We start from the raw sequence: 14,461 nt of genomic DNA, 5'->3' as shown, positions 1-14,461 counted from the left end.
AGACTTTTAATAGGAAGGAAGGAAGGAAGGAAAGAAGAAAGGAAGAAAGAAAGAAGGAAAGAAAAGAAGGAAAGAAGGAAGGAAGGAAGAAGGGAAGGAGGGAGGGAAGGAAGGAAGGAAAAGAAGGAAGGAAGGAAGGAAGGAAAGAAGAAAATAGACAATATTAACATAGAGTATGTAGACTCATTGGTCCAGAATACTGATTCTTAAAGGAACACAGAACAATGTGGAGTGTGAGAATTTCCATATAGTTGTTTCCATATAATCTGAAGAAGATGGATTGCATCTAAATAATGTCCCTGCTAACTCCATCTGATTTCACTACAAAATGGGAGAAAAGGAAATGAGCAGGGGAAACAGAGATGGGGAATTAAAGAAGAGGGAGATTTAAGTAGATTCAACTGGCATATCAGAAGACTGGGTTCTCAACAGGGCATGCTAGCTCCTAGATTAAAATGGTGACCGTGACATCGGTTCACACCACATAACCCTGTGAATGGCTCTCCCCCCCCCGCCAGGGGTCCAAGTCAAACCCAAAGCATTCGTCCTCTGGTCTGCCATTTCCAAACATATAAAATTGGATATTTTCAAACCTCTTGCTAATGGACTAAATTTTTCAGTTTCACCCACCTTTGGGGTGTTAGATTGGCCCAACCTGAACTCTATTCGCGTCAAATTATTGTATAATCAAAACTTGGCTTGAGAGCTTATTGGATTCAATAAAAGACAACAAACAAACAAACTAACTGAAACCCTCAGTGAATCAGCTGGCCTAACTATGAGTTTTGGACTGCAGATACAGAGTGACTTGGTTACAGATTTCCTGGCAGCCCAGGTAAAGTCCACTGGTGAGCTTTGTCTGCAATTTTTATGCTGAAATTCCATGGACAGTGTTCCATCGTGACATTTCATGGGTCTATGCCCTTGGCCTTGCAGTTTCCTCCATGCGGTGAATCACTCCTCTACTTAAAACCCTTTGTGATCCTTATGGCCTTCTGAACAAAATCCAGACACTTTAGGCCCCTTATGATCTAGCTTAAGGGATGCTCTCCAGACAAACCCCACTACCTGTTAGCGTGTCACTTCCTTTGCTGACTCTTGTTTGTTTAAGGACTCCTCTGCTCTGAATGCTCTTCTCCACCTCTCCTCAACCCCTTTACTCTTGAAGATTCCCAGGAAGTCCTCCCTACGTTGCAGAGATTGCGTTAGGGGCCCTTCCTCTACATTCTCATGACTTATACTTACTGTGCATTGGCGCACAAGTGGCCTTCTATGTACTGTCATTGTTTATGTGTCTATGTCACTGAATTGTGAGGATGTAAGAGGGGGCACAGGCACTGTGTTTTTTATTTCTGTATTTATGGGACTCACCATGAGGCCTGACACACAATAGACATTCAGTAAATTGTTGTTGAATCGGTAAATTATCTTCCTAGGAAATGATCAGCGATGCCTCAGATGCACCAAATAGAATCGTGATTACCCTTTGCTTCTTCTAGAATAGCAATGTTTGATTTTTCTGTTTTTAAACAAACAGTATTTTGTTAAAAATAAAAACTATTTGCAGAAAATTTGGAGAATACAAAGATACACAAAAGAAAACGGAAAGTACCTGGGATCCTTCCATGCATAGACAAACCCTGTTTTTATCCTCTTTTCTGCTTGTTTAACATTAAATAGCAAGCATTATCTTCATGCCATTAACTTGTCTCAAAAACATGATTTTTTAAGGACTCAAAACAGTCCATTGAATGGATACACAAAAATGTTCTTTGCCTTTTCCCCAATTTCTTAACCTTGTCCTTGGAGACCTGATTCTTCCCCCATAGGACACAGTCAGGTCTTCTGCATTGTGGCTGCCCAGGGGCAGACATGTGACCAGTTAGGCCAATCTCTCTTTTTGGAATTATTTTTGTAATCTAGTCCTCTTCCTTAATATTTTACTTCTTTAGCTACTTTTGTTATTAGAGGAATATAATGCAAAAAAATGCTATGACTTTGAGGTACCCTGTCTTTATGGGGAGGTCTCTGAATGCTTCTAACCACCATACTGTATTTACTGAGTGTCTGCTAAGTGGTGTGTTTTCTTGGACGTCTTTAACAACATCATATTTTTCTCACGCTGCAAGGAGGTGTGAACCCCTGAGAACCCTCCCTCCCAAATCCTGGGAAATGAGCTCTGTCTTGCTCTGCGTCAGAGCCGAGCCTGACTACAGGCGAGGTGGTTTGAGGCGGGGGTGTGGGAGGTAGAGATAAGAGTATTGTAAGACAGGCAGACATCACTTGTGACGAAGACAACTGCACAGTTGTTGTATAGGGCAGACATCGAGGAGCCATCCCTGATGCCTCTCTCTCCCCCACCCTCATATCTAACCCATCACTAAACACCTGCTAAATATTTCTCCACTTGGCCCTATGTGTTGCTGTTCCTACTCTTCCTTCTCCTCCACTTTGGGGCCACAATGGGACCAAAGCCAGCGTCATCTCTCACCTGAATAATAAGAGCACTGTGAGCAGCCCCCCCCTACCTACTGTGGTCCCCTACAAACCTATTCTCTACACAACATTTAAGTCATATTATATTGATACAAGAAAAGTCTGATTATGTCACCTCCTTGATAAATCTTCAATGTCTTTCTATTGTTTTAAAACAAAGATAAAACTCCTGAACATGGCCTGAAAAGCTTTGCACTGTCTGCCCCTATTTACCTTCTCACCCACACCACACCCCACATTTCCCTGTCTCTCTCTGCTTTGCCCTCACTGGTTTGCACTCAGTCCTTCATAAGCACTACCACAGGACCTTTGTACATGCTGTCCCTTTTGCCTGGAATGTGCTTACATCTTTTCTTATCTAGTTAATGCTGACTCATCCTTCAGGTCAAGGCTGCACTTCCTTATAGAAGCCTTGCCTGACCCCTGTTTCACTTTCACATAGCACACCCCACCCCCTCTATTGTAGCACTTGTCATAGTTCGGTGATTAAACCAATTAATACCTGTCCTCTCCCTTAGACTATAAGCTTTAAGAGGACAGAGATCATGTCTGTTTCTTCTTTATTGTCAACCAACTAGCCGAGTCCTGACATGTAGCAAATATTTGATAAATATTAGTTGAATGAATAATGAATGAATGGGTTATCATTTCTTTGACGTTGTAGACCATGTGGTTTATGAGCAAGCGGTTTCCTTTAGGGAAGCTTGTTAAAACATGCTTTCAGATCCTCCTGTAAGAAGATCATTTGAACAAAAGTCTATAGTCTGGCAGGACAAATATGTTCCATCCCCCGTGCTTTCTGCAATAAATTACTAATGCCTACACAAGATTGAGGATTCTGGGAGTAATTACAGGCTCATGAAAAAGAGTGCATGGAAATTAGCAGAGCCTGGGTGGGTACTGATGCTTCCACAGATAGAGGCTACTTGTGATGAGTTTATACCTTCTCAGTGTTATACTGATGGTGGCATCCACTTATTTGTTTGAAACATCTTTAATTCTTCCCTAAACATTTGTTTTTCTCTTCCTCTCTCTAGATTTATGGTCAATGTGACATGGGATGGCAAAGACTTGTCCTTCACTGAGGAAGGCTATCAGGTGCACCCCAGGCTGGTGGTCATCGTGCTGAACAAGGACCGCGAATGGGAAAAGGTAAGCATCCTTCTGTGTGCCGAATACAGGGGAGGCAGGAAAGGTGTGGGCAGCAAGGGAGCTCAAACTACTCCTTTTCCCAAAGTATTTCCCTCTGAGCAGCTCCACATGTCATTCCATGTCCCTTGATGGAACAAGGCAGACAGATACTGTAAGATGGAGACGCTTTCCCTGGGTGAACTGTGGCAGTTGTGTGCTGTTCTTTGTGTTGGGTTCTCAAATCTGAGTAGGAAGTGTCCTTGAAAGACTTAAGGTAATTTAAAAGCAGTGAAGTTTGGTTCACATCATTGCAGTAGCAAGTGTTCACTATCTGGCAGTGATCACACCAGTTTGCCTAAACCTCATAATGGGGTACCATATTCACACATTTTGCCCTATGAATGAACCCCTTGTATTTTCATGTACTTAGTCTTTTGCTTTCAGTCAGCTCATTTCCAAAACTTAAATGTATCACTTCTGCAAATCATGGATTGGAGAGGGTTGTATTTCTTGTAAAGCACATTTTCTAGAACATATATAATAACTATAAAAAATATAAAAAATCAATGTTCAGGAAAAACTCATCTGATGTACCACACAAGCCATATACTGAGTCAGAGAGGAGAGATTTCACAGGGAATTTGTAGATGAGCCCATGCATACAATGGCAATATCTGTCCCAGTGGCATACCCCCTCTTCCCATAATTCAGCTCTCAAATTAGTCCACCAAATATCATATAGAAAGCAGAATAAGAGGACTGAAAAGGAAAAGGACTATATTGTTATCGTGTCTTTCTGGACAAGCAATGCATGGTCTCTAAACTACTTCAGCACCTCGAGGTTTATTTTCACTTTGCGCATCAGATGGAGGCCTGAGAGACTTAGGGGTAGGAAGATACAGGGTATGGTGTGGAAGTCATATTATAATTAAATAGGATCAGAAGACAATACTGTGCAAACGGAAGCATTGACTTTGGGGCAGGGGGTCAGTGACAGATTCCTAGAAGGGACTTCTGAAGTAGAAACTTCACAGTTTTTTCTGCCACATCCAGCAGCCACAAAATATACATTCCTTCAAGTACACTTGAAAAATTCACCAAAGTAGACTATATTCTGGAGCCTAAAATGAGTCTCAGTATATTTAAAAGGATTAAAATATGCACAATGCATTCTTTGACCATAACAGCATTAAAATAAAAAGTAATGACAAAAATATATATAGAAAATCCCCAGATGTTTGGAAATTAGGTAACATGCTTCTAAATAACCAACCTATGGGTCAAAGAAGAAATCAGAAAAACATTAGGGAATATTTTTAATGGAATGACAATGAAAACACAACATATCAAAATTTGAAGAATAAATTTGATGATGTGCTAAGGGGGAAATCCATAGCTTTCAATGCTTATAATAAAAAAAGAAAAAAGGAAAGTGTAAAGTCAGCGATTTAAGCTTCTACATTAAGAAGCTAGAAAGAATAGAGCAAAGTAAACCCAAATGAAGTAGGGGAAGGAAATAAATATAAGAGTAAAAATCAACACAGAAGAACACAGAATATAGAGAAAATCGACAAAGCCAAAAGCTAATTCTTTAAAAAGATTAATAAAATTTCTAATTCCTAGCAAGAGTGACCACACAAAAGAAAGAAGACACAAATACTAATAATCAATCCTAAAAATGCAAGAGGGAATATCACAACAGACGTTCCAGAGTCTACAGACATTAATATGATTTTTAAAATTTTGAAAAATTTATGCCAACAAATTTGATGATGTAGACAAAATGGGCGAATTTCTTGAAGAACCACAGTTTCCCAAAACTGTCAGAAGAAGCGATAGACAATCTGAATAGCTCTAAATTTGCTTGAGAAACTGAATTCATAACTAATAGCCTTCCCATTTAAAAAACAAGAAAAAATTTGGGCATAGATGGCTTCATTGTGAATTCTATCAAATATTTTAAAAAGAAATTATACCAGTCTACACAGAGATTTTCAATATATTAGTAATCATAGTTCAGCAATATATTGGAAAAGGATACTACATCAGGGATAGGTGGTGTTTATTCTAGGAATGCAAGATTTGTTTAACATTCTAAAAATAAATCAATGTAATTTACCATATTGACATAATAAGGAGAAAATTATATGGTCATCCCAATAGATGCAAAAAAAGCATTTGACACAATCCAATATTCATTCTTGATAAACAAGGGCAATTTCTCAATCTGATAAAAGTTATCTATGAAAATCCTATAACCAACATCTTGAATAATGATGAAATAATGAAAATAGGCTCACAAATATGTATTCAAATGATTTTTGATGAATAATTATGACAATGGGAGAAAGCAAAGCCTTTTAAATAAATGGCATTACATCAACTGGATAGTCTTACTGAAAAAAAAAACAAAAAACCCTTGACCCGTAGCTCACACTATACACAAAAAAAAACTTAAAATAAATTTCAGACTTAAATATAAAAGCTAAAACTACAGTTTCTATAAGAAAATATAGGAGGATATTTTTGAGATCTGAGAAAGCATACAGTAAAAGTAATAAACCAGACTCCATCAAAATTTAAATCTTTGCCGATATAGAGACACTGTTAGAAACTGAAAAAGAGAAGCCACAAATCCAGAAAAAATATTTTTTAAAATATATCTCAGTCAAAGGACTCATATCCAGAATATATAAAGAACTCCTATAAATCAATAATAAAAACAACACACAATTAAAACAGGAAATTGACTTAGAAATTTCACAAAAAATTTTACTCAAATAGTCAATAAGTACATGAAAACATGTTTAACGTTGATGATAATCAGAGACATGCAAATTAAAACCACAATGATCTACCACTTCATACCCCCTGAATGGCTCAAATGAAAAGGACCAACAATACCAAGTGCTGGTAAGGACATGGAGCACCTGAATCTCTTACATATTGCTGACGGGGGTGTAAAATTCCAGCTACTGTGGAAAACCGTTTGGCAGTTTCTTATAAAGTTAAACATACACCAACCTTATGATCCAGCAATTCCACTCCTAGGTATTTACCGCAAAGAAATTTAAACATATACCCAAAAAGTAATATTTATATAAGACACTCATAATAGCAAAACATCAGAAAGAACTCAAAGGTTCATCAACAAGGATATGGGTAAATACATTACATATATTCATAAAAGGGATTGCTACACATTAATAAGGTACGAATTGGTAATACCCACACGATGCGGATGAATTGCAAAAACATTACGTTGAACAAAGGAAGCCAGACACAGAAGATTATACTGTATGATTCCATTTTTATGAAGTTCAAGAAGAGGCAAAACTAGTCTATGGGGTTGGATATCAGAATGATGGTTGCTTTTTTGGAGGAGGGCAATTAATAGGAAAGGGGCGCAGGGGACTTTCTAGAGTTATGGCAATATTCCTTGTCTTGAACATTTGTCAGAATGCATCAGACTATCACACAAGATTTGTTTGTTTCATTGCATGCCATTGTATCTTAATTAAAAGATATATTTTGAAACTGTTCAAATTGAGATACCCTGCACAATTAATTACCAATGCTTACTGAGTTTTCATACTTAACTCCCTGACATGAGTACTAGTTATGACAACAATAGCCATTGTTTATTGAACGCTTACTTGATTTTTTCTTCAGGCGGTACACCCAAGCTCTGAGTGACGACTTGGTTTATTCATTCATTCGACAAATGTTTATTCAGTGCCTGCTATGTGCCAGGCACTATTCTTGATGCTTGAAATCTATCAGTGAACAGGAGAAACAAAACAACAATTTCTGATTCATGGAACTTAGACTCTGGTGTGTGTGTGGAGAGGGATGGGTTGGGATTTTGTGCACTTTTGTGATGCTTGAGGAAAGCACTGGATTCTGTCCCTGGGTGTATACCCTGTAGCCCACTGTCCTAAGTGGTTCACATCTCCATGTCTGAGCTGGTTCCTTTATGTATCTGGGACTCTGAACATACTTTTTTTTTTCTTTCCTGTAATGCTTCCCTGTATCCTTACTTTCTTTTATTCATCCTTCGAATTCTGGCTTCTCTCTCCTCTTGCAAATGGAAAGTCAAAATGCAAGTTATTTTTTTGTTGTCCTTAATAAGAGGTAGAGAACTTGAGCCTTTCTGCCTTTTGTTATTACATTTTGGAGTTATTTTTCAACCTTTTGAAGTTACACAGTCTGAGGATCACCTTTGGAGTTGTAAAATCATTCTCATTGGTTGGATTTAACCAGTCCTGGGTCAGGCTTGGCTCACACCTGTGAATTCTCTGTGCTGCCTTTGGACCTATCTCATTTGCCAGGGAGCCTGTTTACAGGGAGGCCACTGTAGTGCAGGTGATAACATTGCATAAAAGAAGGCAGCCCTTGATAGGCTTCATTTCCACATACAGAAAATACCCTTTTAATATTTTGCGTGTCCTCCTTCAAATTTCTGTTGAAGTATAGCAATTTCCCACAAAGGCAGCTCCGGGAATTGCTGCCGAGTTGAGCTTAGAATGTACAAATGCTTCCTGTAGCTGGTCTATTCTCTCAGCGCTCAGGGGATCCAGTGCTTCAGAAATAACTCCTTGTGCTTCTGTCTCGAAGAAAGAGGAAGCCAATGGAGCAGGTAAATACCAGTCATGTTATCCTTAAAGCCGTCCCCCAGCAGCACATGCTGGTACAGCCGGTCAGCAGAGGGGAAGGTCTGCAGAAGGAGGGAGCTGTTATTCTGGGACTCAGAGGAGATTTCTTTTCATCTCTGAGGTCACTCAATGGAGTCACTGGAAGCAGCATGTAATGAGGGTGTCTTGGAAAACATGACAAGCCCTTAGAGGGACATTTGCTTTCTGCTGGGCCTTTGTGTGCAGCTGGCGTGGATTATTCCAGTGCTGTGCACAGTGCCCGCTTGTGTTCGGCAGACACAGAACTCAGGTCTGAGCAGACTTTCCTCTTGTAAATTGGGACTTCCATGCCTTCTGCCTCTCCTTTTTTTTTTTTTCGATGGCTTTGCTCTGCATTAGAGCTTAGTGGGTCCAAGCCTTCCCAGAGATGCTTGAGACTAATACCCTGGTTACAAGCCAATGGGCAGCCCAGGCCAATACAATAAACACCCTCTGTGGGCCAACTCTATGGCCAACATTCCATCTGCACCAGAGTGAGTCGAGGATGAATAGGATACCACCCCTCTCCTCAAGTAGCTCATTACTGAGCCATGTCTGGGGAGAGAGGGGTGGACTCGATTTGGTCAAGTGGGTAAGTCTTCACGAGGGTGGGGACATTGAGTAAAAGATTGGATCTCTCCATGTTGAATCATCTTATTAACTACTTGAAAAAATGCTTTGAGAATAATTCTATTTACCATTTTGGGGTTACACCAGTCGAAAACGAAAACAAATGTGCGTATATGCACATGCATATAACATACATACAGACTAGCTTTAAAAAGCATATGTATTTAGAGAGAAAGAAAGAGAGAGGCGGAGGGAGAGAGATTTAAAAAAAGGTTTTTAAAGCGGTTTTGACTTCAAGCATGAATGGGACAAAAATCATAAATATTAAAATAAAACAACCCTCTTCTCTTCCAGAGAAGCTCTAATTAAAGATGGTAGGGATGCCCCAGAAGACAAAAGGGAGACCCATCGTTACGTCTTCCTGAATGAAGGGTCCCATTCCCATCTCTCTGATGTGTCTGCTTCCCTCTTTATTCTCACCACTCTGTTTGCATTCTCTTTGGTGCCCTTGATCTCAGCTGCTTTCCACACTGTGATGACTCCCAGATCCCTCCCTCCAGCCCAGATCTCCTGATCTCCAGACTTGGCACCAGGACTCCCTTACACGGACAGCCCATGGACCTCCACTTCACCTTGTCCAAAGCCAAAGTCACCATCTTCTTCTCTCAAATATGCTTATTCTCCTGTGTCCCGGCGCAGAAAGCTTCATTCTTATCCTCCCAATATCCTCCAAGCCCTCATAGTCACTTGTCATCTGTTCATTCTCTGTCTCAGTTCCTGCCTCTTTGAACAATTTCCTCTTTTTGCCAAGGGCACCCCTTCCATTGATGCTGCATCTGGATAATCCAAATCAGGCTGGGTCCTTTCCACTTCGTACAAACCTGTATACTAACTCCTAAGAGTGTTAGCAGCTTGCATTATAATTATTTCCTTGCACGTCCATCTTCACTTGGACTGTGGGCCCCATCAGGGAGAGGTCTGTTCCTTCCACATGTTTCTTTGGCTGTACCACAGGGTGCTATTTCTAATGCCTAGAAGGGCCTCTATACAATCTGCTGGTAATGCTGACTTCAGTCACCACTTACTAAGAGCTACTCTATACCAAGAACTATGCTGAGAGTTTTATGTCCATGAGCTCATTTCGTCATTTCAACAACTCATCTACAGTAGGTGTTCTTATCCTTGCCTCATAAATGGAAATTCAGGTTCAGAGAAGCCAGGGACCTGCCTCAGATCCTGCATGTGGTGGAAGCAGGATGTGAATGGGGGACTGCCTGACCCCACAGGCTGTATTCCTAATTCCTACATCATACTGAATTACAGCTGCTGGGAAAGGATTATTTTAGAGGAGAAATTAAGGGAGTTCCTCCTATCCTTAGAGTGACACCCACCTCCTTATTCTCACTGGATGCAGCAGATTTCACTCAAACCCAACCAGTTGGAACTTGGGGTATAAGCATTCATCACGTCTCACAGGCCGTCTTTTTTGTTCTACAGAAGTTCCACCTTCCAATCTGGCTCACTGAAGAAGGGGTTGTACCCTGTTCCTGTGTCTTGTGCATAATGAAGCAGATGCCAGTTAAAGAATTCCTAGTACAGATACAATAAAGGAGATCTTAGAAAAAGCTAAGATTGATCCCCAGTTCTGGCTGTGGCATATCAGTGTGTTACCAGATCTATCGAGGCTTTCACCCACAATGGTATATGCGTGGGGTGCAGTTTTCCCATGGTGGGGTCTCTAATTAGAGAATGTCATAACTCTCTCCCTTCTAAATCATTGTATTTTAACTACCCCTCCATGACTTTCCCACCACATTTAACCTAGATGGCTTGGTGAGTCTCAAGAACTCACGTGCAGAAGATTTCTAGTGTGTGTGTTTGCTTGTGTGTATGTGTGCGTGTATGATATCAGTTATCTGTCAAAAGGTTCATCCTGCTAAAAGATGGAAGTATTTATGCAAACATTATACTTGGCATCTGCATACACATACTCCAACGATTACGTTAAAGAAATCACAGAGGAAAATTATAATTGAGAGGACACCACTAAGTTACAATTGATAGAACAATTGTGCGAATTGCTAAAACGGAAATACATTGTTTATACGTCCTACAAGCAGCCAGAAATATATTATGGCTTCTACTATGTGCTCGCTTTGCTTAGAAAAACGATGGCAGTGCATTGATGAAGCCATGAATTCTGGCTATGACTAGCACTGAGAGAATACTGTTTGTTTTCAGGTTTTCACTTTTTCCTTTACCACTATATCTCTGGTGCTCAATAGCTGTGACACTCAATAAATATTTATAGAATGGATACGAGAATGAAAGGATTTTTTTTCACGAACTTCCCCAAATGAGGAACATCTTTTAGTGCCGTCATTTTACATGTGTGGTCCTGTGGGCTACCCATATCAGAGTAACCATGGGAAAGATATAAAGGTGCTAAGACTTTTGCGTTACTAGCACTACCTCAAACCTACAGAATAATCATTTCTGATTCTGCTTTTTCATAAGCTCCCCTAGCAATGCCCATTAAAGATATAGAACTACTGCTTTAGGACATGGATTTACTCTTTGTTATCTTGAAAAAATGGTTTCATCTAGGTCATCCTGGCTATCAAGATTTCCTGCTTCCTGTCTATGTGCCTCTTTCTTCCTTTGGAATACACAGCTTACTAGCAATGCTTAAGAGCAGTGGTACAGGAGAAAAGGAAACAAGGAAATTGGAGTCCTGTAGCACCTAGAGTAATCTCTGCTGAATGAGACAGTAACAGTGCCAAGTGAAATGTTTATGGTTGTAGTATAGTTCCTATCACCTGGTGTGATAGGAGTTATTAAATAACTGGTATTTTAGTTAAATCTGTCCCCCTTAAGCAGAGATGGTTGAATTTGGGGTATATAACCCTTATTTATTCACACTTTTATTCTGTCAAGCAAAATTTCCTGAGTACCTACTATGTGCAAGCCATTGATGAGGGTTGCAGTGAGATGTGGACCTGCCTTAGAGTGTCATAGGGCATGAGGAGATGCTCGTAATTGCAAGACAGTATGAAATGTGCCACAGAAGATGCTCTGATAAAAGTCTATGATGTTTGGAGAAGGGATATATTACACGTAGGCTGGCTGATCAAGGGTATCTATACAGAGGACTTCTAATTTGAGCAGGGTCTCAGATGAGACCTTCTGAACATGGGTGGGGAGGCCATTCCATTCCATGCAGAAGGACCATTGAAAGCCAAAGTCCAGAGGCAAGTGTGCTCAAGGCTCATTTGAGAAAGAGTTCAATGTGTTTGAAACATAGCTTGTATGGTAGGCAGAATTCTAAGACTGACCCCCAAAGACCCTCACTCTTCTATAATCCTCTCTTCTAGGAGGATGACCTGTGAATATGACGAGATATGCCTTCTGTGATTATTACGTTAGATAGCAAAAGGAGTTTTTCAGTTGACTTTGAGTTAATCGAAAGGAGTGTTATCAGGCTGGGCCTAACCTAATCACATGGGCCTTTTTTTTGGGGGGGGTTGTATAATTGTTTTACAATATTGTGTTAGTTTCTACTGTACAACAAAGTGAAGTAGAGTTCGCTGTGCTATATAGCAGGTTCTCATTAGTTATCTATTTTATACATATTAGCTAGTGTATATATGTCAATCCCAATCTCCCAATTAATCCCACGCCCCCTTTCCCCCCTTGATGTCCATAGGTTTGTTCTCTACACATGGGCCTTTTAAAAGTAGAGAGTTTTCTGAAACTAATAGCAGAAGAGGAAGTCAGAGAGATTTGAGCATAAGCAGGAATTGTCTGACAGCTGGATTTGAGGATTGAGAGGGCCACATGACAAGGAAGCAGGTGGCCACTAGGAGATGAGTTTGGTCTCTGGCCAACAGCCAGCAAGGAAACAAGGACTTCAGTCCTACAACCTCCAGGAACTGAACTCTGCCAACAACCCAAATGAGTCTGCAAGTGGATTCTTCCCAGATCCTGCAGCTATGAGCCCAGCTGAGTGACAGCTTGGTTTTGACCTCATGTGACCCTGAGCAGAGAACCCAGCTGAGCCCCGCTGGACTTCTGACCTACAGAGCTGTGAGGTCATAAGGGAGCATTGGTTCAAGTGGCTATGTTTGAGGCCATTTGTTACATGGCAATAGAAGATGAAAGCAGATTGTTTAAAGGGAAATTATGGGAATGAAGGACCATACTGGAATTTGAATTGTAGACTGTGGGATTTTATTCAGTCACCTTTGGGGTACTGTTGAAGAACTTGAGATGGGAGAACAACATAAAAATAATAATAGTAATAGCTAATACTCGTTTAGTATTGATGATACACCATGCAGGGTGCTAAGCGTTCAAATATATAAACTTATCTAATGCTTAACATGAACACTGTGATGCAGATACTACTATTACCCTCTTTTACATATGTAGGGGATAAGGCCCAGAGAAATTCAATAACTTGCTCAAGATGACAGAGCTAATAAGTTGCAAAGCCAGGATAAGAACCCCATAGCCTGTTCTCTTAGATAAAAACTAAACTACTTCAAAAATAAAATGGTGATTGGCATGGATTTGGGGGAAATTTTCTAAGGGACTATTTAAGTAGCTCAGGTTAAAGGGAATGTAGGTGTGAACAAGAACAGTGGCAATGGCATCTGAGAAATTTCAGCAACAGAACTGAAAGCACATGGCACTGACTGTATGATTTGCTGAGAGATTCGTGAAAGAGAGGAGTCAGAAAGATTTTATTTTATTTATTTATTTATTTTTATTTTTATTTTTTTGGCGGTACGCGGGCCTCTCACTGCCGTGGCCTCTCCCGTTGCGGAGCGCAGGCTCCGGACGCGCAGGCCCAGCGGCCATGGCTCACGGGCCCAGCCGCTCCGCGGCATGTGGGATCTTCCCGGACCGGGGCACGAACCCGCGTCCCCTGCATTGGCAGGTGGACTCTCAACCACTGCGCCACCAGGGAAGCCCAGAAAGATTTAAAAAAAAAATTTTTTTTTAGGCATGGATTTGTGTTTAGGCATTTCTGGACTGAATACTTCCAGAAGAAATTTGTCATGCCTGTAAATGACATGGTTCATCTCTCATCCCTTCCTCTCCCCCTCTTTCCCTTTCTCTCTGTTTCCTTTATTCTCCAAAATCCACAGCTAAAATCAAGTGCCCTTTTGTAAAATGGGTTTGGTAATATCACCACCTTAGCAGAAGCTGTGTGAAATTTAATTTGTTTCCTTATATAATGATCATTAAGTTTCTCAAATGATGTAAGCCACAGAGAGGGAAAATTAAGCCGTTACTAAAGATTTAAAATTATCCTCTGACTTCCCTAGAGTCATGCATGGTGACTGTTTTAAATACCTACATGGTACAATTTGTTAGGTCACAGTGGGGAAAGTACAATAGGTCTATAGCAAATGAACACATCAAACTGAAATGAGTGATGCCACCTCCGTGTGTGTGTGTGTGTGTGTGTGTGTGTGTGTGTGTGTGTGTATCTGTTTCTGTCTTGCATGGTTCTTTTTCTTTCTTTCCTTCTTTCCTTCCTTCTTTCCTTCCTTCCTTCTTTCCTTCCTTCCTTCCTTCCTTCC

The 14,461-nt window shown here is 40.4% G+C and overlaps 1 protein-coding gene across 1 annotated transcript in view; it reads left to right on the top strand.

Moving 5' to 3' along the window:
• Positions 1-14,461, top strand: part of GRIN2A (glutamate ionotropic receptor NMDA type subunit 2A) — a 161,911-nt gene that overhangs the window by 34,464 nt on the left and 112,986 nt on the right. The window contains exon 2 of the mRNA XM_028499144.1: positions 3,534-3,648. Coding sequence (XP_028354945.1) covers positions 3,534-3,648 — 115 coding nt within the window. The remainder of the gene's footprint in view (positions 1-3,533; positions 3,649-14,461) is intronic.

Source organism: Physeter macrocephalus, chromosome 14 (assembly GCF_002837175.3).
Source record: "Physeter macrocephalus isolate SW-GA chromosome 14, ASM283717v5, whole genome shotgun sequence".
NCBI classification, from domain to species: domain Eukaryota; kingdom Metazoa; phylum Chordata; class Mammalia; order Artiodactyla; family Physeteridae; genus Physeter; species Physeter macrocephalus.
Note: the sequence above shows the minus strand (reverse complement) of the source record. Positions and strands in the feature narration are given on the sequence as shown.